We start from the raw sequence: 27,524 nt of genomic DNA, 5'->3' as shown, positions 1-27,524 counted from the left end.
TATTTTGAGATTCATCCTTGTTGTGTACATTGATAACTTATTTTATTTTTTGCCTGAATATTATCCCAACATGTGGATATTCCATTCACTTGTTCATGGACATTAGGGTGATTTCTAGTTTTTATTTGTTACAAATGAAACTGTTATAAACATTCATGTACATCTTCACATGGACAGAGTCATATGGTATGTAGATGATTACCACTTTTTAAAACTGGCCAAACTTTTTTAGTGTGGTTATTTATACTATTTTCCATTTCAAAATCAGTGTATGAGAGTTATAGTTTCTCCAAATCCTTTCCAAAAATGTACTGAGGATTTACAGAGAAACTACAAGCATTATGATGTGACCTGGTATGGTTTTCTTCATATTTCTTGTGCTTGAGTTTTGTTGAGGTTTTCGGATATGTGGGTTTATATTCTTATTACACTTGGAAATGTTTCAGTCATTGTTTCTTCAAATAATGTTTCTGCCTCCCTACTTATTTCTGGGACTCCAATTAACATATATTAGGATACTTGAAGTTATCCCACTACTCACTGTTGCTCTTCTTATTCACTTCTATCTTTGTTCTTTCTGTTTCATTTTGCACAATTTCTACTACTGTGTCTTCAACTTCACTAATCTTCTCTTCTGCAGTGTCTAGCATGCTAATAATGTCGTCATCCAGTGTATTTTCTATACCAAACGTATTTTTTACCTCTAGAAATAAGATTTGAGTCTGTTTTATGTTTTTATATTTTCCATGTCTCGCTTTTACATGCCCATACTTTCCTCTACATTCTTGAACATATGAATTATAATTTAAAATCCATTTTAATATCCGTGTTTAGTAATTCTATCATCTGTGTCTGTTTCTATTTAAAAATTTATCTTCTCATTGTGAGTATATTTTCTTACCTTGCATGCCTTATAATCTTTTATTTGATTTTACATTTTGCAAATTTTAGTTTATTGGGTGCTCCTTTAAATATTGTTGTATTTAAATTTCTTTATGTATTATTGAATCTTGCTCTCAGTGCACTAAAGCCACTTGGAAACAGTTTGATATTTTCAAAACTTGTTTTTAAGCTTTCATATGTGGGACCAGAGCATACTTGACACTAAGGCTAGTTTGGCTCCACTACTGAGACAATCCTCCTCTGAGCACTTAGTCTGATGCGCTGTATATTATGAAGTCTCTTCTCTCTGACTACTGGGAAACTGAGCTATTCCCAGTCTTGTGTGAGCTCTACAAATCACTCCACCTACTTCTTTTGAGTGGTTCTATCCCAACCTTGCATACCTTACATGCATGCACTGATCAGTATTCAGCCTTGAGGGAAATCTTTTACAGAGTTCCGGAGTACTCTTTCTGTGCCATGCCCCTCTGGTACCTTGCTCCGCAAATTCTGCCCACCCTTGCCTCCTTGAATTGTGAACTCTGTCTCCTAAATTTAGGCGGACTTCCAGGCTCAGCCTGGGTTCCTTCTTCCTGCAGAGAGGTCTGGAAATTCTCTCTAGGTAGTAAACGGAGGCAATTGTAGGGCTCACCTCATTTGTTTCTCTTCTCTTGAAGATCACTGTGCTGTACTGTCTATTTTCCAATGTCCAACAACTATTATTTTATGTATGTTGTCCACTTTTTTAGTTGTTTATGATAAAAAGGTAAATTCTGTCACTTACCCTTTCATGGCCAGAAGGAAAGTCCAGCTTTCAGTTTTTAAATATTTGGGTCAGATTAGTTTGGGGGTTCTTAAATAACACTCAGATAGAAAGTAGATGACATCAAAGCTCATAAACTGACAGGATCCTTAGAGGCTACCTAACATCTAATCCCTAGCCCCACGACACACACACATTCATTTGGTGGATTACAGAAGTGAGATCAGAGAGAGGAAGGGGATCTTCCCAAAGTTACACGCAAGTTAGCCACAGAATTAGGGCTAGAATTCAAGTCTTCTCCTCTCTAGTTTTAATCTATCGAGTTATTTTCTGCTGATTTTCTCTTCCAAATCAATTTATTTGGATAGACATAGCTTTGAAATCCAGAACTTCTGTACTGCCCAAGCCCACAGAATGTGCAATATTAGCTCACACCCAGATGGTACTTGATTTTGTTTGAGTTTTGCAAACACAACTTCTAGGAGTTGGCCTGAAGTGAATTCCAGAGTAACACATAACACTGAAAAATTTAAAACACCCCCATGGGTAGGCACTCCTGAACAAAACCATATATTTTTCCCCATTGACTTATTATGAACTCGCTAAGCAAAAAGGAGTGTGACTTAGAATTTAGACTGACTGATTTAGTCGTTTTACCACCTATGGGAACCATGTGTCTGTCCAACAAAAAGGAACCATTACCATTGCAAATGCACTTGTCTTTTCACAGTTCTAGCAATTCCTAGTCCCCTTTCACCTAGATTCAAAAATTTTATCTGGTTTGGGTCTCGGAGCCCTTCTGTCTTGTCTCTGCACTCTTCCTTGATGTAGCCTAGGAAATGCCCCTGCTTTGGAGTCAGAGCAGGCTTTAACTCTCAGCTCCAAAACGTATTTGCTGTGTGACCTTGGATAAGTTACTTAGCCTCTCTCTAAAGACAGGGATGGTACTGTCTTACATTGATTCTAAAGCACATTTTTTTTTCACATTCTAGCATCTTTGAAATCAAGATGTATCTTGTTAGCCATGGTATGATGGTTAAATTTTCAGCATTTTTTCCATTTTCTAGTAGTATATATGGTGTCAGGCTTTCAGAAAATACAGTATTGATTCCTAACTTGCCCAGCTTCCTCAAGGATTTAACACAATACAGCAAGCATAATGTAGGCACTCAAGTACTCTTGCACCCATTATTACTAGAATGAATGACTAGAACTAATACCTGGCTGAGTCTTGGGTTTCCCAACTTTCCTCATCTAGCTATTGGTACAGCAATCGGGGCAATTGTTCTGACAAGGTGAACAAGCCTGAGGCCGGCACACTACTGACCAGTGTTGCAACATGTGGTTGTCATTGGGCCCTTGGGCCCTTTCTTGTTGGTAGCTTCTTGCCCTCTGGCCCTGGCCTATTAATATCATCAGCTTGATCGTACCTCTGCTGCTACTGAATTATGAAGGTAGGGAAATGGACTAGGTGACTTCTTAAGCCATCATCCCAAACTCTCCCTCTTTCATCCCAAAGAACCTTCCCAGAATGTAATGAGGCTTGTCAGTTGAAGGGTTCCTTCAAGGCTATCAGAATCAGAGCCTGAAGGGCTAGAAGCGAAATCCACATTCCCCAAAGCTCTACCACATACTTCCAGTTGGGGAGCTGATATTTGGATGTCTTTGAAATCCAAGGATACCTACTCTGCTCACATCTGGAGGGAAAGAGAAGACACTTGAAGATTAACCACCCTCAAACATCTCTCTGTACAGAAAAATAGCTGGTATTTATTTTCTAGCACTTCTCTGGCTTTTTTCCTGTCTCCGGCTGGCAGGCTCATCTCAGTTGCAGAGGCCTCATCCCACCCAACCTCTTCCACTCCCTATCATCCCTCTTCGTGCCCAAAAGTGCAGCTGCAGACTCCATGAGCCCATCCCTCTGAGGCACCCATCTTTAACATGTGTCTAGAGGGTCCCCTGTTGGAACCTAGCCGTCTCGGGCATGCTCACAACCACAGTAAAAATAGGAAAGATCAAGAAAGACTTGCCTTTGTCTCTGGCCACTCCTAGCAGCTTCACTGCTAGCATAATGTAGGCACTTAAGTACTCTTGCACCCATTATTACTAGAATGAATGACTAGAACTAATACCTGGCTGAGTCTTGGGTTTCCCAACTTCCCTCATCTAGCTATTGGTACAGCAGTTGGGGCAATTGGTCTGACAAGGTGAACAAGCCTGAGGCTGGCACACTACTGACCAGTGTTGCAACGTGTGATTGTCATTGGGCCTCCCAAGTGATTGTAAAATCATTGAGTCTGAACAAACTGCCGCTTGACAGTGCATGCCACCCAGGATTCTGTATCATGGCCATCACAAAGCTAGGAATTAATAATTGTGAGTGATTATCACGGAAACTGTCTCTAGGAAAAATGACCAGGTTTTTACCATTCAACCTTGGGGAGATAAAATCAGGCCTAGCAGAAAAAAGACAAATGATCTAAGAGCAAATGCAGGACTCCAGATCCAAAGAGCATTCTGAGGCCTGATTATACACCTGTCTCATCTCCCTGTCTCAGAGGCAGGTGATGAGAAGGGGAGGGGGTGTCTCCATCCAGCCCATCAACCAACTCCAAACCCTGTGCCCATTCTAGACCCTCCCCAACACCTCCTTGTACTTATTCCTTGTCAATTTTGCCTCTCTGTAGGTCTCTGCTTGCCCCACTCTGTGGAACCTGTCAAGACCCTCCTTGTCTCCTGCCACAACCTCCCTTCAGCGTTCTCCATCCAACATCAGCCCTGATTCTAGAGCATTGCCCTACCTAAAACCCACCAATGAACAAGAATGGCTAACTATTTACCCTTGTGAAGTCTGGGTAATGGGAACATGGAGGATTATTTTATTATTCTCATTACGTTTGTGTATGCTTGAAATCTTTCATAATAAAACGACTCTCCAACAGCCTCCAGGGATCTCAGGGTAAAGTCCGAAGTCCACAGACTGACATTCAAGACCCCTCAGGATCTGCCTCTACCCAATTTAACCAGTTAACCTCCTGGCACTCACCATGCTGCAGCTTCTCTATTTTCCCAACCTTTGGAACCCAACTCTCTCTTGCAGCCCTAGTTTTTTACCCCATGCATCTTCTTCTTACAGAACACATTTCCCCTTGTGCCCTGCCTAGAAAACACCTCCTAATCCCTTGGAAATCTAATGCAAATGATCCCTGGTCTGGGTCACCTTCCCTACCCTCTGGGGGCAGGGAAGAGGGTGCCTCCTCAGGCCTGATATACAACAAATACCCAATATGTGTTTAAAAGAGACCAGAATGTCTTGGTTAATAGAATGTGTGCAATATTTACTTGAACTTAGGCAAGTAGGGTAATCTTTCTTGGCTTCTGCTTCTGTCTCTATAAAATGAAGATAATAGCAGTACTTACCTCACAAGGCTGGGGTAACGATTCAGCGGTATTCTCTGTGTAAACAGTTTAACACAGTACCCGGCAGAGAGAAGGGAAGAAAGAGGGAGAGAGAGAGGGAGAGATGCTGACTGACTTACAGACAGACATACTTCAATCAAAGAATAAAGTAGATAATTATGCAGCTTGTCTTAAATGAAATGCTTCCAAATCCTACAGGGAAAGCATTGCCACTTAGCTCTTCCTGGGAGCTAGAGAAATTCGTGGAAAACCGTTGACATTAAAGTCACGATTCCTTTCTCGGGCTCAGGGGCTATTCATACTTTGGAGGCTTTTCAGAATTCGAGGGGAGTCCTGGGCCCTCCTATTTGGAAGAATCTACTATTTGGAAGGATAGTGCAGGGTCTGTGCCTGGGAGCTGGCCCGAAATCCGGGGGGCTAGGAGGGAACGGGGTTTGCACGAAAATCAGCCCCGGTGACAATCCCCAGTCTGTAAGGTCTCGGTGGGCTCGGGGCCCCAGGGGTGGGAACCTGGAGTGAGAAAATCTGAGTGGGGTCTGGTGCAGGGCCCCCCACCTGCCAGCCCCCTCCCCTGGGCCGCCGTGGCCTCGTGCGTCACCGGCGCGGGCGGGGACCGAGGGGAGGGCGGCACCGCAAGGTGAGGGCACCGCGCTGCCTTAAGACGCCGCGCGCCCCCGCTGCCTCTTCAGAGCTTGCAGCGCGGCGCGCTGGCCGGACGTGCGGGCACAGACGCTGTGCCCCGCTCCTGCCGCGCCCGCAGAGCCCGCTGCCCGGTGCCAGCTCGCAGCCGCCCGCGCCCCGAGAGGCGGCCGGGACAAGCGCGGGGAGCCCCGAAGGACCTGCACGCGGCGCCAGCGACGCCACGTCCGCAGCAGCAACAGGTAAGCGGCCCGGCCCTACTCCGGGCTCCGTGGCCCCCAGCACCCGGCCGGGCCCCTAGCCTGGGATCCCACGACGCCCCCTCTGCAGCGGCCCGACGGCTGCTGAGTAACCAGGCGTGGTGGCCCACGGTGCGGCCCCTTCTCGCCTTTCCCTAGCCATCCTCCCGCCCTCGCGTTTTCCCTCGCACTTTTTCTCGTGCGTTCTTCCCCCCATCCCTCCCCATTCTCTCGTTTTTTCCTCATCCTTTCTCTCTTCCTCAGCTTGTTCTCTTTTCTTATTCTCTTTTTTGCTTTTTCTGTCTGCGTCTCTCCCAGTCTGTCTTGCTCTCTCATTCTCTCTCACTCTCGCGCTCCCATTTCTTCTTTTTTCTTTCTGTCTCTCTCCCTCTCTGTTGCTCACTTTCTCTCTGTCTCTCTGTATGTATCTCACTCTTTCGCTGTCTCTGATTTTCTTTTTGTCTCTCTGCCTCTCAATCTCTCTGTCCCAGCCTTTCTGACTCTCCCCACCACCCTGCACCCCTGCCTCTTTTCCCTTTCTCCCCAGCTCCTCCCCCACTCCCCTCGGCTGCCACCAACACCGAGCAGACCGGAGAAAGCAAAGAGGATGCCGAATTGGGGATGGGGATGGGGATGTGGAGGGTGAGGGTAGGGGAACTCAATAGGCATCCTCCCTGCATTTTCTAGTCGCCATTGCACTGCTGAGAAACTAAGGGTTTTATAAGCCAAAGTCCGCGGTGGCCAGGGCGGCAGGTGGTTTCCACGGCAAAATAAAGTCTACAGGGAGACAGAGATCCAAAGAGACAGAGATTCAGCCAGAGAAAAACCGAGGTGAGGGGCTGTGAGAAAAAGATGTAGAGAAATAGAGATGCGCACACACTCAAAGATATAAAGCAAGTGTTTAGCCAGAGTCCTGGGGTGACAGGAAAGTGAAGGACAGAGAAACCAACTAGAGAGTGCACACACTAAAGAGATAGCTTGAGAGACAGGTGAGACAAGCAGTAGAGTGTTAGAGATCAATGGAGAGAGAGGCAGAGCAATGCAGAGAGAACTTAGGCAGGGAGAGACAGAAACCACATGGAGAGACACAGAGACAAGAGGGTCTGAGAAAGATAGAGCAAGCGCACACGTGCCAGGGAGAGACAGAAGGAGACACCTAGAGAATCCGAGGGAGACGCGGAAACAAGAGAGTTGGAGAGACACGGAGAGGGCAGAGACACAGAGGGCGACATTGAACAGGTGCGCTAGGGACCCACAAAGATGAACTGCTAGGGAAATAGAGAGAAATGGAGAGACAAGAGAGCATTAGGGAAAGACGGAGACACACACCAACTAGCCAGCGACACAGTGACAAGCAGAGACACAGAGAGACAGAACGGATCAGAAAGAGACTGAGGGAGAGACAAGGGCAAGACTGTGAGAAAGATAGGGAGCGAGAGCGCGAGCCCTGCAGAGAAAGTGCGCTAGCAAAAGAGACACACACAGACAGACTGAGAGACAAACAGTGGAAGAGAGAAATGAGAGTAACAGAAAGGAAAGAGACAGCATGCACGTGCTATCGAGAGACGGAGAAACAGAGACAGACATGAGTGAGAGACAAAGATGAGAAAGAATCAGGAAACGGTGAGACACATACAGACACACACCCCGAGAGATATAGGGAAAAAGTGCGCTAGCGAGAGACACTGGAGAGAGACAGAAACTGACTATCGTAAACAGACAGAAACGGAGAGCGCACGCGCATGCGCTAGCGCTAGCGACCAAAACTCCCGGGAGCCAGAGACAGCGTGAGAGACAAGCAGAGAAAGCGCGCGCACGCACGCGCCAGCAGGAGAAACAGATGAGAGAAAATCAGAGCCCCGGAGAGAGACAGGCAGACAGATCTGAAGAGTGCGGAAAGGAGCCATAGAAGCTGCCTGTACTGGGGATGGGGCTGTGCGGGAACCCGGGGTAGGGGGTCCTGCAGCGCCCTTGCTGGGCGCGAAGGCTTCTCCCCTTGACGGGTGACTAACCCTTCCTGCGTGTTTCTTTTGTCACCAGCATAGGCACTGAGTGCGGTCTGTGCACCCCTTTGCCACCCACCAGTGCCGGCGCTGAGCCTGCACCCTGTCTCACGCCCTCTGGCTGTTGCCATGACATCCACCTGCACCAACAGCACGCGCGAGAGTAACAGCAGCCACACGTGCATGCCCCTCTCCAAAATGCCCATCAGCCTGGCTCACGGCATCATCCGCTCAACCGTGCTGGTTATCTTCCTCGCTGCCTCTTTCGTCGGCAACATAGTGCTGGCGCTAGTGTTGCAGCGCAAACCGCAGCTGCTGCAGGTGACCAACCGTTTTATCTTTAACCTCCTCGTCAGCGACCTGCTGCAGGTTTCGCTCGTGGCACCCTGGGTGGTAGCCACCTCTGTGCCTCTCTTCTGGCCCCTCAACAGCCACTTCTGCACGGCCCTGGTTAGCCTCACCCACCTGTTCGCCTTCGCCAGCGTCAACACCATTGTCGTGGTGTCAGTGGATCGCTACATGTCCATCATCCACCCTCTCTCCTACCCGTCCAAGATGACCCAGCGCCGTGGTTACTTGCTCCTCTATGGCACCTGGATTGTGGCCATCCTGCAGAGCACTCCTCCACTCTACGGCTGGGGCCAGGCTGCCTTTGATGAGCGCAATGCCCTCTGCTCCATGATCTGGGGGGCCAGCCCCAGCTACACTATTCTCAGCGTGGTGTCCTTCATCGTCATTCCACTGATTGTCATGATTGCCTGCTACTCCGTGGTGTTCGGTGCAGCCCGGAGGCAGCATGCTCTGCTGTACAATGTCAAGAGACACAGCTTGGAAGTGCGAGTCAAGGACTGTGTGGAGAATGAGGATGAAGAGGGAGCAGAGAAGGAGGAGTTCCAGGATGAGAGTGAGTTTCGCTGCCAGCATGAAGGTGAGGTCAAGGCCAAAGAGGGCAGAATGGAAGTCAAGGACGGCAGCCTGAAGGCCAAGGAAGGAAGCACGGGGACCAGTGAGGGTAGTGCAGAGGTCAGAGACAGCGAGGAGGTCAGAGAGAGCAGCACGGTGGCCAGCAACGGCAGCGTGGACGGTAAGGAAGGCGGCACCAAAGTTGAGAACAGCATGAAGGCAGACAAGGGTGGCACAGAGGTCAACCAGTGCAGCATTGACTTGGGTGAATACGACTTGGAGTTTGGTGAAGACGACATCAATTTCAGTGAGGATGATGTGGAGGCAGTGAACATCCCGGAGAGCCTCCCACCCAGTCGTCGTAACAGCAACAGCGACCCTCCTCTGCCCAGGTGCTACCAGTGCAAAGCTGCTAAAGTGATCTTCATCATCATTTTCTCCTATGTGCTATCCCTGGGGCCCTACTGCTTTTTAGCGGTCTTGGCTGTGTGGGTGGATGTCGAAACCAAGGTACCCCAGTGGGTGATCACCATAATCATCTGGCTTTTCTTCCTGCAGTGCTGCATCCACCCCTACATCTATGGCTACATGCACAAGACCATTAAGAAGGAAATCCAGGATATGCTGAAGAAGTTCTTCTGCAAGGAAAAGCCCCCGAAAGAAGATAGCCACCCAGACCTGCCCAGAACCGAAGCCGGCACAGAGGGTGGGACTGAAGGCAAGATTGTCCCTTCCTACGATTCTGCTGCTTTTCCTTGAAGTTAGTTCTAAGGCAAACCTTGAACTGTCCGTAACACAAGAAACAGGAGCAGATTTCTTTTCAATGGACCCACAATCCATTAATGCCAAACCATACCATTTCAGGCAAAGGTGTTGCACACACATGCTCTTCACCACGAGGTAGATAAATATATAGAAGAGGCAGGAACTGGTGTCTTTCCTTAAAAGCATGGACTTGAGGATTCTGAGTGAAATTTTCCCCCCAAAGATTATTAGGCTCTAAATTTCTTAAAGCAACAAGGGCTATCCATTTTGGACCTGTACTTGGTATTCTGTCTTTCCAGAGCTACAACATGCCAACTTTAGCTCTGAAGGAAAGGGAAGATGATGCTTGTGAACTTAAGGGCTTTTCGGCCCTTGGGTCGGGAGCTCATGGGCCAGAGCTACAGCTTATGTTCAACTGAAAGAAAGGCAATGGACCAAATCATTCATGGAGCCCAAGAAACAGAACCTAATGGACTGATCAACATACAAGCCAAATTCTGAACTGAACAGCCCCACAGCCGGGTGCAAAGACTGTTATGCGAACTAAAACAAAGGGCCTCCTGCAGTTAGAATCTCAAGAAGGTTTCTAGATCCTGTAAAGGGATCCAGAAAAGTAGAAGGACATGTATGAAATGGGAAGCCAGTCCAAGGGAAAAGATCGAGAAATAACACACATTCGGGGGGCTAAATAGTTGACTTTTTTTTTTTTTTAATAAAATCTTGGGTTTATGCATGGGCTGGGACTAAGGTCATTAAGTGTAAATTGCCAATTGACACGAATATTTTCTGTCTCCTGTTTGAATAATAGTGGGGCAAAAATCATGCAACTGTTTTACAACTTCCCTTATGTGACTGAATTGAGATGCTGGTAGGAATTCTTCCGATCTCTGCCAACCTTGTGTTTTCTTTTGGTTTGTTTTTGTCAAATAAGCCTTTTTTATTCAAATGGTATTTATAGAAAAAAAGAAATTCAACTAAAAGTGGCCTAAATCCTACAAAATTCATAATGTCACTGAGGAACGATTTGTTCATCAGAAATATATTTTGTGTCCATGAGATCATAGACAATAAATGTGATCTCCACATGGGGAGCAAGGAAGGCAGAATGAACATTTTTCTTCCTTCAGGCACACCCATGTGTCTTTTCCACCTGTGGCTCTCTTTAAAGCCTTTAAGCTCTCTGTAGATGTGAGAGAGAAATATCAGAGAGTCAGAAATGACAAAAAGGATGGTTTCACAATACCTGGAAAACATCTAATCTATTCCAAACAGTCCTAAAATCAAAGCATTCAGGTCAGACATATCCTAATTAATGCTGTTGAAATAAATCACTTTGGGAAAACTTTAACAATATCTAAATTATCCCTAGGGTCAATTCACAGGAATATTCCTCAAATCCCAAACTGCAAAATAACAGGGATATACGTACATATCTCTGAGGGCATGGGCCGTATGTATGTGACCAAGTAACATGGAACCAAAAAAAACAGTCAAGCTAGTGTTTTTTTCCTCCTATAGAACAAGTTAAAGCAACTCTAAAGTCAACCAACTGTTCATGCAGAAATCCACTGTCAATATGGGTGGAGGGAGTGTTTGGTTGAAAATGGTTAATCAGGTAGTTGTATGATGTAAGATGACCATCTTCAGAGTTTAACCTCATTCTTGTGTGATTGTCATGCCTTTATTAGAACTCATTTCATTTAAATAAATGCCCAGCTCATTTATATTTTTTATCTCTTCCTCCTCACAGATTTCAACATGAACTTCTCAAGGGGGAGAGGTAAACAGCAATGTATTTGGACTGTGGATAACTCCGCATGGGAATTTGGGATTGCCATGTTCAGAATTTAGGAAAGGAGAGGGAATAGAAACAAATAATATAGAGCTGACCCTTCAAATAAAAATACCACGATAACCTTATTAATTCCAATTCCATTAATTTGGAACTCGTAGTTATTCAGACAAGGCATGGGGGCTGAAGTTTACCCTTACACTATCATTTATTTTTCTACCAAAATGCATAAAGTGAATTAACAGTCATAAATTTTTTCTACCAATTTATCACCAAACTCTTGTATTGACCTGTCCTTAAAGGATATCTGGGTAAAGAAATGGCCTATGTGATCAATCTTCCTATGGGGGAGGGGTAGTGCCTTGAGGTCTGTTCAAATGGTTAAAGGAGTTCAAGGTAGCTATAGCTTATCCTTTGAGTAGAAATGCTTACTTGGGTAGGAAACAGGATTTCAAACATAAGTGTCTCCAAACATTGTGTTAAAACTGAACTTCTTGTTTTATTTTTAAAGTTCACCGCCTTCAAAGTGTATCAGAGAAAATTGTTTGCCAAAATCCCAAAACAAAATGGAACCACAACCTGTATAAGTATGGTAAGTCCATTTAACAGCACACACAACATTCTCAAGGGCACCGAGATTCCGATTTCCTTTTTGAAGTTCCTCTTTTCCGTATTTTAGTCGTTGTCCATTATTTTGGTAAATTGGATCCTCAAAAGTGAAGACCTTTTGAAAATATGAACCTGGAAAAGAGGACCTTTTAATTAAGAGTATTCTGCTTTGATGACATTTTCTTCTAAATGAACAGTAAGGCCCATGGTTAGCTTGGAGATAGCAAGTACTTGAAATTTTTTGCTATTTTGAATAAAGCACTATCAACTTAATGAGGTTTTACTGCACATACTGTTTTGTCATTTGAAAATCTGAAAGCACACAAAAAAAGTCATCATTAGCCTCACAGATCCTCATGTGCAATAGCTTTCCCTGAATGTTTTTAAAGGACGTATTCTTTTGCCAAGGCCACTTCATATGTGCAGTAAAAAAAATCCCATTAAAGTACAGGGGCCAGACAAACCAGACTATGAAATGATGTGATTTTAAATTTAATGATTTTCCTTATTTACGAATAATAGAGCATCTAGTTTGCCAAGAAGTCGCAGGTGCTTTGACTAACACACCAATTTCCACAAGCTTGGGAAGGCAGTAATAAGGAGCAAGCCCTGGGCTTCCATGATTTCTATGATGCTAGGGTCCCTCTTCTCTGAGACACCACAAGTACCAGCTGCTTAGAAGGCCTCTGCACTTCCAGCTCCCTGCCTACCTCTTGCCATCAGCCCACTGCCTTCACCTGCCTCACTCCCTCTCCCTCTGCTGCACTGGCCCTTCAGGAATAGTCCATGCTTGAAGCTCTGCATGTTCACCTACTCCCCATTCATCCCTTCCCAACCCAGAGCTGACAGATTCACAGGGACCTGGGGGCCTGTGGAAGCAGGGAAGGAGAGAAGTGAGCCATAGGAGTGACCAGCAGTGAAAGGTTTTTTTCTGTCTCCTACCCAACTCCACACCAATTTAGAGATGACGGGATACCTACTTCAAATTCAACAGGTAAGGAAAAGTGCCAGTTATTATTTAGCAGAAGGTAGGCGCCTCATTTTTTACCAAAAAAGCACCCGATATTACGCATCAGTGGGGGAATAGTCAATCCTGTAGATACTGTCCAATTATTTCAGCAAAAATAAAACACTAAAAAATCTTTTACCTACAAAATTATAAGATGCCTAACATTGCCTTATTTTATACATAATTAATCAATTAAGCCAGGTAAAGTTACTTCAAAAAGATTTTTTCATACTACCTGAAGGATAATTTACATGATTAAACTAGGCTTACTTAGACTTTGACAAAAAGCTTTTAAAAGTGTCTGAAGCACATCATTTGGAAGAAAAAATAATAATACACATCATCTGGTAATTTGAACTCTCAAGATAAAACTCTCATGAGTTGTTGGGATAAAAAAAAGAGTAACAATTTAAACTACTGGACTGTATTTTTCTCTCATAACCACCCTGCCCAATATTTTGAGAAGAAAAATACAATAACGTGTTTTCCCCTCATAATGTCTCTTCTGTTGTATTCCTCTTTGAAGCAGACCTCATGCTGTCAGGAGAGGTTTCTCTAAGCAAAATGCCGTTTCCTTCTAGAGCAGACAAAAGATTACAAGAACAGTTGGCTGTTAGCCAGTGGCCAAGATAAGGAGAGAAAATCTGGCCAGTCAATGGCTTTTAATCCTCTCCCTCCTTATCTCTTTCTCTTACTTTCCGTGGGCTGGACTAGTGATCTCGGCCCTCAAAGCCCCTCTAAACTAAGGCATGAGGAGACAGAAGCAATGAGCTGGAAACAGCAAATGTGATAGTCTAAAATCCAAAAAGAAGAGAAATCCTTGTCATAAATTCTTTCCAATTACTTAGCCATGATCTCTTCCTCTACGGCAAATGCCCAGCTTGCTTATAGCTGTCTTTTGCCATAAGCAACAAAACTGGCTAGAGGAAGAAACAGGGAAGCTAAAATCCACTGAAAGAGGAAGAAACAGGAAAGCTAAAATCCACTGAACCTGGCCACAGATTGCCAGGTCACTGACAAGTTCACTGCTCTTTGGTAAATAGAATAAGAATCCTCAAGGTAAATGAAGGTTGCTAATAGGTGTCAAGTGTTTCCATCATTGCCTCCCAAAGCCTCCATATCTCAGAGTACACACACCAAGGGAAAACCACAGTGACTTAGACACTCAGCAGGAGGTTTACTGTGTCTGAGGAATAATTACTCTATCTGTCTTGTTCTAAAATGTAGAGAAAAACAAGGTTGGTTTTAGTTTGATGTTTCAAACATAAGGTGGATTTTCCCCCCTCTTCATCTGTGCTACAACTTTGATGTTAAAAGTTTGGTATTTTCGTCTTGTTTTAGTGATGTAGTATTTTTTATAGTAATTCTCCTAAATGTAAACTATAACTGTATATAAAATGTAAGTGTTCTTGGAGATACGGTGCTAGATATTAGATTGTATGTGTTTGTAGATAGTGTCGTCCTCAAAGGTAGTATGTACATGTAAAGTTAGTTAATAAAATGCATGCCAAATTCTATGTGTGACCTACACTTTGGTCAGTTTCTGATGTAGAACATAGTACACTTGTTTTTTAAATTTATTTTTAAAGTGTATACTACAGGATATGCAAAATGGCGCCAAGGTGGGGTGGCAGGAAGTGGTGCCTTTCATTCCTTAAATCCCTAATATGATATATGGCAGGTGAGAACTTATTCTGGTACAATTGGTCATTAGTGTGAACTAATCATCTTGGCTGAAGTCCTTGCTAACAGTTTTTCACAACACACTTGGCACTGGTATGCCTGTTTTCTATTCACTGAATATATAGAATGCAAACTCAAAGAAGACCATCCTTCTCCATTAAAAAGGAAGGACTCCACGATAAGCAAGTAGAGTCCAGTCAGCAGGACGAAAAGAATACTGCACTCTGAAGACCCAACCAACACCTGACCGTGAACTGACAGGTTTCGTGCTTGGCAGATCCATAATGTGACCATCCATGCCCTCCTAAAGCAGTAACAAAACCCAGAAAAAGGCTGCTCTGTTTTTCCCCCTTTGGTTGATTGTCTGAGAGACAAGATAGAGACGGCATGGATGGCTAGATAGAGAGGTAGTGGGACTCCTCTATGGGGTCACAGCTATGGTGTTTGATAGTTACAGTACTATATCAATGGAATTTGTGTCAGACAAGAAAGGAAAACTATAAGATGATTTTGCTGTATTTTCAGAATAAATATTACAACTAAAAAAACTATATATACCCTCATTAAATTGTTTCTAAAACTGCCTTTAATACCAAATTTTGTGTACTGCTTTGAAACTGAAAACGGAAAAATGTATTTAATCAATAAACAGTTCTCTTTAATATTTTAACGTTTGAATTTAAAAGTTTCATTTTTCTTTAAAAAAAAAAAAGAATTTGTAATTGAAAAGTGCCTTTTCGAAGGATTGTCAAACTACAGTCCTGGGGCCAAGTTCCCATTGGCACGACTTATCTTCAGGTGCACAAAAGGGGTAGGCTTTATCCTCCTCCCCTCAGCAAGAAGAGAACCCCACTCACACCCCAATCAAATTCATAAATCAACACTGTTACATGGGCCAGTAGTCCCAGAGACTCTGCCCAAGGCCAAGGTTTCACATATTGGTTGACTTTAATTGGATCCTTTCTAAAATGGTTACAATGCCTTTTTTTTTTTTGCTTTTGCTGGAAAAGAATAACGGACTCCTGCTTGGGAAATGTGGAGAAATTGATGTTTGTGATTTAACTAAGTATTATTAAGTGATGTTTGTGTTTCTTAAATAGGTGCTGTTATTCTATCCTTGGTATATTCCTCTTAAATATTCTAAATAAAGTCAAATTTTATGTGTGTATCTGGTTTTTATGCCAAGATCCTTGAGGAAACAGTGAGGGAGACACATACCTTGGTCTCCATCCCTTCTCTTTTGCTTGAATGGAGGAGACAGGGGATGAACAACTAACTGCATTACAAAGTAGAATTAAATATATGGGCTCTAATATTTCATATTCCAGTATTCTAATATAAGGAATATGCAAGGGATGGAGGGGGTTTAGCAGGAAGGGCTTGCTGGAAGAGCATAAGCCTGGTCTTCTATGAATGGAAAGGATTTCAAAAGGAGGGAGGGGGTGGGCAGAGAGAAAATCTGGGGGCCCGATGGTTTGTGGGACTCTCAAATGCCCAACTTTATTCTGAAGACAATGAAGTCTAGGGGCCATGGATCGGGGAAGGACAGTGAGTAACCTTTGTCTTTAGGAAACAGTACTGCCTAGCACCCAGGTCACCGCCACTGGGCTCCAGCCCCTGCTGTCCTACCACTCTGGCCCAGGCCACTTCCCTCCACACAACTCAGCCCAGCCTGGCCTAGTTCCCACACACACCTTGGTTCAGCCCCAACTCACCAGGGTTTATGAAACAGGAGGGCAAGAGCATGTTCCCTCAAGCCCTCCTTTCAGAAAATGGTTATACCTCTATTGCAACCATTACATGTGAAACTACTGTACACAGGTGAGATAGGCAAATATGTCTAAAATCTAAGAGCCCCTAGTTCCTATTGAGTTGAAGTGCTTGACCTACTAGCAGCACCTCTTCTGATACTCTCATTGGTAGCAGAGCAAGGAACTGCATGCCTCCTGCCTCCAAAGTGGTATTGGTGAGCCCACACTGGGAGGCTCAGGGAGCTATTCAGCCCCATTGCAATCCAAGTAAAGTGTTCTTCTCCATTTTTCACTCCAAAATCAAGCTAAATGCTGACTTACTATTTTGAGATGTTCAAAGATGGTTGCCATGAGACCTGCAGGTGACTCCCTTCACTTTACTCTGTGAACGCCATCTAGGCAATCACCATTTTCCTGCTGCAGAAATAAATGTGCCTTTCTAGCAAACTACTACCATCAATTCAAATAAGTGGGCTTGGGAACTCAGATAAAACAATTAAGCAGCCAAGCTGGCGGGAAAAGAGGTCCCTGAAGCTCAGTATACCACTACTTAGTTCAGAGTATTTAGAGGAGAATAGAATTGGTTCCAATGGGCCTCATAACAGCAGTTTCTCCTGTCAAGCAGGGCTAAGGGCTCAGCCCTAGGTTATGAGACTGAATAGGAGAGGGTTTAGAGGAGGTGAAAATTCCACTGTCAAGAAACCTTCTGTAGTCTTCTGTAGCCATTCCCTGCCCCACCAGGCTGCTCTAGGCCCCAGGCCCATTTGCCACCAATCATAGCCCTGACCCTTCCAATACAGACACATTACTGGCTAGTGAATTATTTTCTTCTTCCATGAGGTAACTAGTAAACTCCTTCTCCTCGTTTCACTCTCTTTCAGAATGCAACTCTCTGACCCTGTCCCTCCTCATTCCAATCTCCCATCCAGGGGCAACATAAACTCTTTGATCTCTGCACAGACAAACAAGTACTCCTCAGCTTAAGGATGGCTTTGAGAATAACCTTTAATTGAAGGGTATATGTAGACATTTTTCAAACATTTTCCTAAATGAGACCCATATTTATCAATACAATTTGATGTAGAAAATGTGTGATTTTCATGGCTGCTCCCCCAAAACTACAAGCTAGAAGAATATTTGCAATACAAATTCCCAGCATTTTAGGAGATGCGATATCTGACTATTGTTTAGGCAAAGCAAATAAACCCAAGAAAATTGACTCCAAAGATTTATTATTTAAACACAGCTAAGTCAAACTTGAACATTCTCAGCCCCCCAAGGAACGGCAAATAGAAATAGACAACTAACAACTAGAAATGTGTAGATTTCACTGAGGAATAAGAGCATTATCTGGCATTTCATAAACTCTATGTGCTAAGGCAATATGCATTTTTAAATGATCACTCAGATACAAAGGTGTAATACAGTTTGTATAATCAACTCCCATTAGAAAAATACACATTTTACATAAAATTTGTTTGACAATAGTTCTGATGGAATTAGATGCTCTGAACAATATGAAGGAGAAAAAGGAAAAGAAAGAAAACTTCATCTGAAAAACCTGTGTGGTACTCAACTTTAATTTTTTTTAAAGAAATATGCCTCCCTTGCTCTAATTGCTTTAATTTAAATCTTTTTATTGTAGCTTTTCAGGAAAATATGATGTAGAATAAATCTGTTTCCCAACCTCTTTTCTTCCATACAATCAGTATTTTGTGTCATACAAACTGAGGCCAAACAATGAGATTTTATATTTACATATATATGCTTAAAATTATGTAATTAGAAACACACACATATATATCTCAATTGATGTTCATATAGATATACAGATATTCAAGGGCAAGGGAGATGTGCTTGGAACCCTTTGGGGAAATACTTTACTCCACCTTCAGCACACTGTAGATTTTAGCAATTAACCAGAAACAGGAAAAAAATCCAACTGTCCCTGAAACAAAATGAAAAAGATCTTTGTTAGCCAGACTTCATAGCAAATGAAGGTAGCTTTCTCAAAAACACAAAGCATGTCAGTTTTGAGGTGGGCTACTGATTCTCCAACTCTCAAGATTTGTACATTTATCAAGTAAAAACCAACAGGCTCTCTTGCTGAGCAAACAGGATGAGCAACAGGGCCAGAGGCAGTCACCTGCAAACAGGTGTGAGAATCCATCTGATTGAATTCTGCAGGTCTCCAACCAAAGCAAGAAAACAAAATTAGTAGCTTAACTTCTCCATTTCAAAAAGAATAAAAGAGGTCCAAGCCTATTTCTGATACAAAAATCTTCTTATAACTTGCTTGAATTTAGAAAACGTAAATAACCATTATCACTACAGATAGACAAAGGGGGTAATAATCTTATGTATTTGCATATCCAGAGCATACATTAGTTTTATAAATCAAAGTTTTGTATCGTTCAACTTTAAAAACTTTATTAAACTTTTTTTTGGAGACAGTCTTACTCTGTCGCCCAGGCTGGAGTGCAGTGGTGTAATCTCGGCTCACTGAAACCTCCACCTCCAGGGTTCAAGCAATTCTCCTGCCTCAGCCTCCTGAGTAGCTGAGATTACAGGAGGCTGCCACCATGCCCAGCTAATTTTTGTATTTTTTGTAGAGATGGGGTTTTGCCATATTGGTCAGGCTGGTCTCAAACTCCTGACCTTAAGTGATCTGCCGGCCTCGGCCTCCTCAAGTGCTGGGATTACAGGCATAAGCCACTGTGCCTGGCCTTAAGCTTTATTTAAACTCTAAAACCATCTTGGAGTCAGGTGCACTGGCACGTGCCTGTGGTCCCAGCTGAGGAGGCTGTGACGGGAGATCACTCGAGCCCACGAATTCAAATGCAGCCTGGGCAACACAGCGAGCCCCGTCTCAATAAACAAATGAATAAAGAAATAAATGAGAAAAAAATCTCATTTGGAAGGATTTATCCTAAAGAAATGGCCCCATATTCAAAAAAATTACATGCAAAATGGTGATCATAATACTATGATTTATAATATTGAAAATTAGAAACAAACCAAATGCCCCCCCAAATAGGCAATTAGCTAAATTATGTCCCAAGTGCTCAATGAAATAATACAAAAATGACCAATGTAAAGACTATATAGCAGCATGAGGCAATCTTTATAATATGGTGTCAGGTGATAAAAGGCCTTAAATGATTCCTGGGTATCATACCAGTGTGAACATAATATAAGCATAAATATGTGGACCAGATAGAGCAGAGCATAGATAAAAGAAGGCATCTTTATATTTCAGGATGATATAATTATGAGCAAATTTTTCTTTAATACATGATTTCATTGATTTTTATATCATTAAAAACAATTTTCAGATGATATTATGATTCAATGACTTAATCAAAGAAAATTCCAGATTCTACAGTCTAATGGTGCACCCGAGGACAATTCATCTAGGAAAACATCTTACTCAATAACAAGATTGCAGAAAGTTTTAGGCAGCGGTTGGTACCTTTTTCCTTGCCAGATTCCAAACTTAGGATAACTTTCCATCCAATATATCATCATACCACTTCCTTCTACTCTTCAATGCTCATCAGGAATCAGTATGGTATAGTGATTAAGACCATGGGCATAGAGTAACACAGATCTACTCTGTTGGTTTACTAGATGTCTGATCTTGGGCAAGTAACAATCTTGCCAAGCGTCAGTTTTCTCATCTGGAAAATGGGGATGATAATACCTATTCTTACTCTAAGCTTCCTTCTTTGAATCCAACATCAAAGGTTCAGGAGATGGCAGGTGTATAGCTAACACATGTCTCAGAATCTAAAACATCTCTGATTTTGATTTGCTGCCTATTTTCCCCATAAACCATTGAAATGTTTATGAATTCTCAACTTTTTGATGCTTTACATAAAATACACAATTGTCTCCTACCTAAAACACAAAAATCCACCAACCCTCACACTATTTTGGTAGTCAGCTGAGCTACAGAATCTGGACTTTGGAGTCAAGCAGACACTTAGCTATGTGATGTACCTCCTCTGTTTCTCAAATGTGAAAAGGAATTACACCCTCACGCAACTAAGGCTTTTCCTGAGAGAAAAAGGACAATTTATATTAGAGTGCCTGTCAGAGTAGGCACTCAAGAAATGATAGCTATTATTAATGTTCTGATTTGGGGCTTGAAATTTATGATCACATGGGGTTTATCTGATTAGTGTGATCATTCTCAACATTGGCCGCACGTTGAAATTACCTGGGGAGATTTAAATACTACCACCTGGGTGACACCCCCAGCGATTCTGATTTAATTGATCTGGGATGCAGCCTGAGAGTCAAGATTTCAAAAAGCTCCCCTCTCAGCTAGTCTGCCCCTCCCTCCCTCCCTCCCTCCCTTCCTTCCTTCCTTCCATCTTCCACTGAACCAAAGGGCCACTGAACCTCACAAGTTAAAAGCAACTTAAAGGATCTGGAGAAATTAATTTTTTTCTACAGCTGAATTGCTTGTATCACAATTTAAGAGTAGAAAACAGGAGATGAAACAAAAATGGGGAGAATTATCACCCTGATATCTTTGCTTACTTTTGTTTCAGGTCAGAGAAAGCACTAAACCAATATTTAAAATGCCCTAGCTTCTTTCTCTTCTTTCTTTCTTTCTCTTTCTTTCTTGCTTGCTTGCTTGCTTGACAGAGTCTCCCTCTTTCGCCAGGCTGGAGTGCAGTGGCATGATCTCAGCTCACTGCAACCTCTGCCTCCTGGGTTCAAGTAATTCTCCTACCTCAGCCTCCTGAGTAGCTGGGACTACAGACGCGTGCCACCACACCTGGCTAATTTTTGTATTTTTAGTAGAGACGGGGTTTCACCATGTTGTCCAGGATGGTCTCGATCTCCCAACCTCATGATCCACCTGCCTTGACCTCCCAAAGTGCTGGGATTACAGGCGTGAGCCACCATGCCCAGCCGCCCTAGCTTCTTTCTAAGCTTCAGAACCTTTTATAATGATACATAACCAAAAGACAATCCAACCACAGGATCTTGAATGAGACAGTCCAAGAAAAGCAGAGAAACCCATTTTTCCCTTTCCCTTCCCTAATTGCAATTCTATAATGAAAAGGATTCTGTCTGATCCTGGGATAGGTATCCAATGTATGTTTCTTCTAAGGGTTTCCCAATGTGATCATATAACTACACTAAAAAAAGAAAAAGAAACTAGTTAAATAAAACATTTTGAAAGTCTACTACTTTCTATTCAACATAAACAAATCTTTTGGTGGGGATGTGGTAGTGCAGACCTGTAGTCCTAGCTACTAGGGAGGCTGAGGCCAGCCTGGGCAATGTAGTGAGATCTCATCTCAAAAAAAAGTCTCTAAAGAGTCTTTCCACAGCCACTGTGGAGACTAAATTCCAAGAACTTGCAGCAGTGAATAAGACGTGCAGGAAAAAGATTGTCCATAAAGCTGGAATTTCAGCCATTGTGCAAAATAATAAAGGGAAAGCTTACTTGGGAATAAGGGTCCTGGGGGTCTTAACTCCCTTTAGCCACATTTGATTCTGTGTTCACTAAGCACTTTCTCTGGGCCTGGCACTTGCCAGGTAGTGTGAGGGATAGAAAAGGAGTTCTTGTAGAAAATAATCTCAGTTGGTGGCTGTGCTACACATCACTATTGATGTAGAGGTCAAAGTCGGAGACCTGGAAATCACCCTTAACTCCTCCCTCTTTTGCACCCACATATTGTCAGTTACCAAGTCCTGCAAATTGCAACTCCTTAATAGCCTTCGAATCCGTCTCCTCCATATCCCTCTGTCTATCTCCACAGCCATGGGATATTAAGCCATTCCCTCTTCATCTCTCACTTAATCAACTGTTTGTTGACTTCTCTCCCTACCTCCAGTCTTCCTCTCAAATCCATTCTCTACTCTGTCAGTGTGATTGTGATATTTCCAAGCCACAAAATTTGATTGTCATGCCCTTAAAAACCTGGCCAGGCATGGTGGCGCAAGCCTGTAATCCTAGCACTTGGGGAGGCCAAGGCGGGTGAATCATCTGAGGTCAGGAGTTCAAGACCAGTCTGGCCAATATGGTGAAATCTTGTCTCTACTAAAAATACAAAAAAAAAAAAAAAAAAAATGGCTGGGCATGGTGTGGGGGCGCCTATAATCCCAGCTACTTGGGAGACTGAAGCAGGAGAATCACTTGAGCCCGGGAAGCGGAGGTTGCAGTGAGCCGAGATCATGCCACTGCACTCCAGCCTGGATGACAGAGCCAGACTCTGTCTAAAAAAAAAAAAAAAAAAAAACTTCCCCATAGCAAAAGTACTCAAGCTCTGGAGTGTATTAGGAACCGGTTAAGCCATTAGAAATACAGATCAACAGGGGTTCTGACCCAGAGGCTCTTGGATGGTCCCTGGACATCAGATTTGTTGGTTTTAGTTAATTTTAAATAATTGCCACAAGTGACTTTGATGCACATCCAAGCTTTATCTGGCAAAAATTCCAACTCCTGGCCAGGTGTCATGACTCCTGCCTATAATCCCAGTGCTTTGTGAAGCTGAGGTGGGAGGATTAACTGAGGCCAGAAGTTTGAGACCAGCCTGAGCAACATAGCAAGATCCTGTCTCTACAAAAAATAAATTAATTAATTAATTAATTAGCTGGGCATGGTGGTACATGCCTGTAGTCCTAGCTACTCTGGAGGCTGAGATGGGAGGATCACTTGAGCCCAGGAGTTCAAGGTTACAGTGAGCTATGATGGCATCCCTGCACTCAAGCCTGGGTGACAGAGTGAGACCCTGTCTCTAAATAATAAAATAAATAATTACAACTCCTTAGTGTTGGCACACAAGGTCCCCCAGAGTCAGGTCATGACCTACTCCTTCAGGCCTTGTTCCTGCCAGTTTACACCTTAAATTTTAAACTCCAGCAACCCCAAGTTATCTAGAGACATCTGTATGCCATGCCTTGCTCAGTTGTCAACTTTACTTTCCACTTTTAAGAGTAAGTCTTCCCTCAAAACATAAGACACATCTCTATCATTTTCTATGGAAAAGTCTTTCCTTCCCTCTTTCCCTCTCCCGAAGTGAGCTAAGTGCTCTCCTCTGTGCTTTCACAAAACCCTGGGCTTCACTGTATCAGGCTCTGTGCCACCATGCATGGAGATGATCCATTTAGGGGTCTTCACTCTTAAGACTATAGCCTTGAGGCTAGGGATTAAGCCTTAATCTTATGCCCCCAGTGCTTAGCATAGTGTTGGGCACATTGTAGGTGGACAATGCATATTTGTTAAACTGAACTATTTAAATTAACTGCTTAGCAATGTAAGCTCCATGAGGATCAGGATTTTTATCCCTTTATAGTTTTGCTCACCACTAAAACCCCAGCCCCTAAAGCAGAGCCTGGCACACAGTTGTCATTCAATATGTACTTACTAAATGAATGAATGGTGGGATTTTGGAGAAGGCATCATAGGGAAAAGTCCTATAAAACTGGGTTCAAACACATTTGAGGATGGGAGACAGCTATTCCAGAGAGGAATAAAGTTCCCATAAAGGCTTAAAAAAACACTCAAAGCCCTGGCAGTTTTAAGGAACAGTAAGAACCATGACAGAGAGATTGGAGCATTAAAAGCGTAAGATAGAGAATTAAGGGAGCATTAAAGAGGGCATATATGCCTCTACTCCTAGGCACTTGGGAGGCTGCAGTGGGAGGATTATCTGAACCCAGGAGTTCGAGGCTGCAGTGAGCTATGATAGCACCACTGCATTCTAGCCTGGGTGACAGAGTGAGATCCTGTCTCTAATTTTTTTTTTCTTTTTTTTTTGAGAGAAATCTCGCTCTTGTCCCCCAGGTTTGAGTGCAATGGCTTGATCTTGACTCACTGCAACCTCTGCCTCCTGGGTTCAAACGATTCTCCTGCCTCTGCCTCCCAAGTAGCTGGGATTAAGGCGCCTGCCACCACACCCGGCTGATATTTGTATTTTTCAGTAGAGACAGGGTTTCACCATGTTGGCCAGGCTGGTCTCGAACTCCTGACCTCAGGTGATCCGCCTCGGCCTCCCAAAATGCTGGGATTACAGGCATGAGCCACCGTGCCCAGCCTAATTTTTTTTTTAATAGAAGAAAAGACTGCGAGAGTAGATAAGGGGCCTGATATTGCATGCCAAGTTAAGAAGTTTGGATTTGACCATGTGGGCAATTGGGAGCCAGTGAAGATACATAAGCCATAGAATAAGACAATCAAATTTGTATTTCATGAAGATGATGAAGATGATAATAATAATAATTAGCTTTTACTAAATTATTATATGCCCGTCTCTGAGTTACAGGCTTCACATGTGTGATGACATTCAGTTGTGTTTTTCTGAGGCAAGTACTATTATTTCCCCCATTCCACAGGGAAATGGAGGCTCAAAGAGGTGAAGTGACTTGCCTTACAATACACAGCCAATAAATAGCACAGATAGGAGTCAAAGCCTATTGTGCCCTTGACTGTTCTAGGAAAGATATCAATATGGGCTGAGGTGATCAGAAACCACTTTGTGCAGAAAGACCTCAAAAAACAAGCAGCAGTTAGACAGGAAAAGGTAGAGAGACCAACCCAGGTGTGAGATGCCAGAGGATGTAAAATGCACAACACAAGAATGCCAGAGAATACAGCTTCTGATTACCTCTGAGGGAATAGAACGCCTCTTTAAGAGGAGACTTTCTGTTGAAACTTTTTAGTATGATACTCAAAATTCGAAGAATACTGACCACCACAAGGCCCATAGTTAGTCTACAGCTACTTGCACTGAGTAAAAGAATAGGATACAGAAAACCTTGAGAATAGGGAAGACTGTGTCCTGTTCTCCTACAGAACCTACCGCTTTCTTTGGTCCATAAGTGTAAACTGAGATCAAAATAAGCTGGAATTGAGGATGTAATGGCATTATTCCAGAGGTTACACTAGCCTTGACTCCCTGTATCCCAGAATCATGTAGTAAAACAGAAAGGGTATGTTTTTTAAAGAAGGGCTGAAGGGTCATAGGAAAGACCAGAGATATTCTATTGTCATCCTATATTCCTGAGGGTGATATTGTATTGCTTTACATGCACCAGTCTTAGTTCCCCCAGTTAAGAGCAGTCCACTTGGTCAAATAGAGGACTACAGAGCAGATTTTGGAGGCACCCGTTAGTTGTTGGTTTGGCTCTAGCTCGAGAAAGTGCCTCTTTCTTGAGGAGGACATAGAGAGTTGTACTTTGAAAGAATGAGCTTTGAGGTCAGGCCAACCTGGGTTTGAATGAATCATGGCTCTACCACTTACTGGCTGAGTGGCCGTGAACAAGTCCATTTCTCTGGGCTTCAGTTACCTTATCCATGCAATGGGAATAAGGTGACCTATAGCTCATGGCAATTCTGAAAATTAAGTGAGATAAATGTGTGCAAATAGCTGGCATATAATCAACTCAATAAAAATAGTATTATATCTTAATGTTTCCATATTCTCAATTAATATGCTACCAAGCCCAAAGAAGACACTTAACAAATACTTACTTGTTGGTTAACAATCAGCATTAATATATTTTTATCTCTTTTTGATCTTTCAGCCTTTAAAACTGAAGATTTTAATAAGGTAGAGCTAGCAACAACTAGGTATAATAAAACAAAATGGCCATTATAGCTAACATTTGTGTGTTAAGATAATTGGACATTTCCTTCAGTGTACTATATTTCATCTTGCTCTGTGTGAAAACATGAAATCTTCACTTTAATTTAGTGATAAAATATTACACAGTAGACTGTCTCAAAATATACTGAACTTCATTAGCTTCTTTTAATGAATAAAAATATATTCAAAGCACAGACAGTGAGAAAGCCAACAGAAAAGCACTCTTCATTTGGCTAATAGTTCTTCTGGGTCTTAAAAGCTCTTTGTAACACACTGGTTTCAATCACCACCCAGTGATTGGTGGTTCAGAGTCTCAGACTCTAAACATAATCTCTCAAAATGATCAAAAATGTATTCTGAAAATAGCATTAACTCCCAAGTAAATGTAAGGTTCAAAAATAGTTCACTCTAGACCAGGATTTATTGACAGCAGCACTATTGACGTTTTAGGCCAGATAATTCTTTGTTGTGGAAGCTGTTCGGCACACTGTGGCATATTTGGTGGTGTCCCTGACGTCTATTCACTAGATGTCATTAGTATCCTCCCAGTTATGACAATCAAAAATGTCTCTATACACTGCTAAATGTTTCCTGGGGGAGTGGGCAAATTGCCCTGGTTGAGAACCACTGCTCTAGAATAAGAGACTGTAGCTAAATGCAAACATTTTTAACTACTTCCGTAAAATATAGATAATTGTATAAAATATTTAATTTACTACCCAATGGCAATGGCAGCCAATTTTTTTTTTTTTTTTTTTGAGACAGAGTCTCGCTCTGTCACCCAGGCTGCAGTGCAGTGACACAGTCTCAGCTCACTGCAACCTCTGTCTCCCAGGTTCAAGTGATTCTCTGTCTCAGCCTCCCAAGTAGCTGGGACTACAGGTGTGTGCCACCACACCCAACTAATTTTTATATTTTTAGTAGAGACAGGGTTTTGCCATGCTGGCCAGGCTAGTCTTGAACTCCTGGCCTCCAGTCTTGAACATCTTGGCCTCTCAAAGTGCTGGGATTACAGGCATGAGCCACCACACCCAGCCCAAAGTTAATAATTAACTACAATTTCCATTATTACAGTACTAGACAGCTTTTAGGTTTTAAGACGAGGAAACCCAAGTGTTAGATCTTATTTGATTATTTTGATCTTAAGTCCATTACATCAAAATAGAAATACATTATTTTAATTCACTTTCTTAAGATTTTAACTCATTTGTTGATATCTAAAAATCCTGAATCAAATAAGAAATCACTAACTATCTTCCAATCCAAGCACTTTGGGAGGCTGAGGAGGGCAGATCACCTGAGGTCAGGAGTTCAAGACTAGCCTGGCCAACATGGTGAAATCCCGCCTCTACTAAAAATACAAAAAATAGCCAGGCATGGTGGTGGGCGCCTGTAATTCCAGCTACTCTGGAGGCTGAGGCAGGAGAATCACTTGAACCTGGGAGGCAGAGGTTA

General features: G+C 42.9%; 1 protein-coding gene and 1 pseudogene across 2 annotated transcripts in view; one reads left to right on the top strand and one right to left on the bottom strand.

Annotated features, from left to right (window-relative positions):
* Window positions 1–7,909: 7,909 nt before the first annotated feature.
* GPR101 (G protein-coupled receptor 101) lies at window positions 7,910–9,608 on the top strand. Its single transcript, XM_011948798.1, has one exon. The coding sequence runs from the start codon at window positions 8,076–8,078 to the stop codon at window positions 9,606–9,608; it is 1,533 nt and encodes a 510-aa protein (XP_011804188.1). The 5' UTR covers window positions 7,910–8,075.
* An 8,591-nt stretch (window positions 9,609–18,199) lies between these two features.
* LOC105516555 overlaps window positions 18,200–27,524 on the bottom strand; it is a 31,039-nt pseudogene continuing 21,714 nt past the window's right edge. Inside the window, exon 6 of the transcript XR_001002505.1 lies at window positions 18,200–18,406. The product of XR_001002505.1 is annotated as a transmembrane 9 superfamily member 2-like (transcript). The remainder of the gene's footprint in view (window positions 18,407–27,524) is intronic.

The sequence above is a fragment of the Colobus angolensis genome, unplaced genomic scaffold, assembly GCF_000951035.1.
Source record: "Colobus angolensis palliatus isolate OR3802 unplaced genomic scaffold, Cang.pa_1.0 Scaffold283, whole genome shotgun sequence".
Taxonomy (NCBI): Eukaryota; Metazoa; Chordata; class Mammalia; order Primates; family Cercopithecidae; genus Colobus; species Colobus angolensis.
This window is presented reverse-complemented; position numbering and strand designations above follow the sequence as displayed.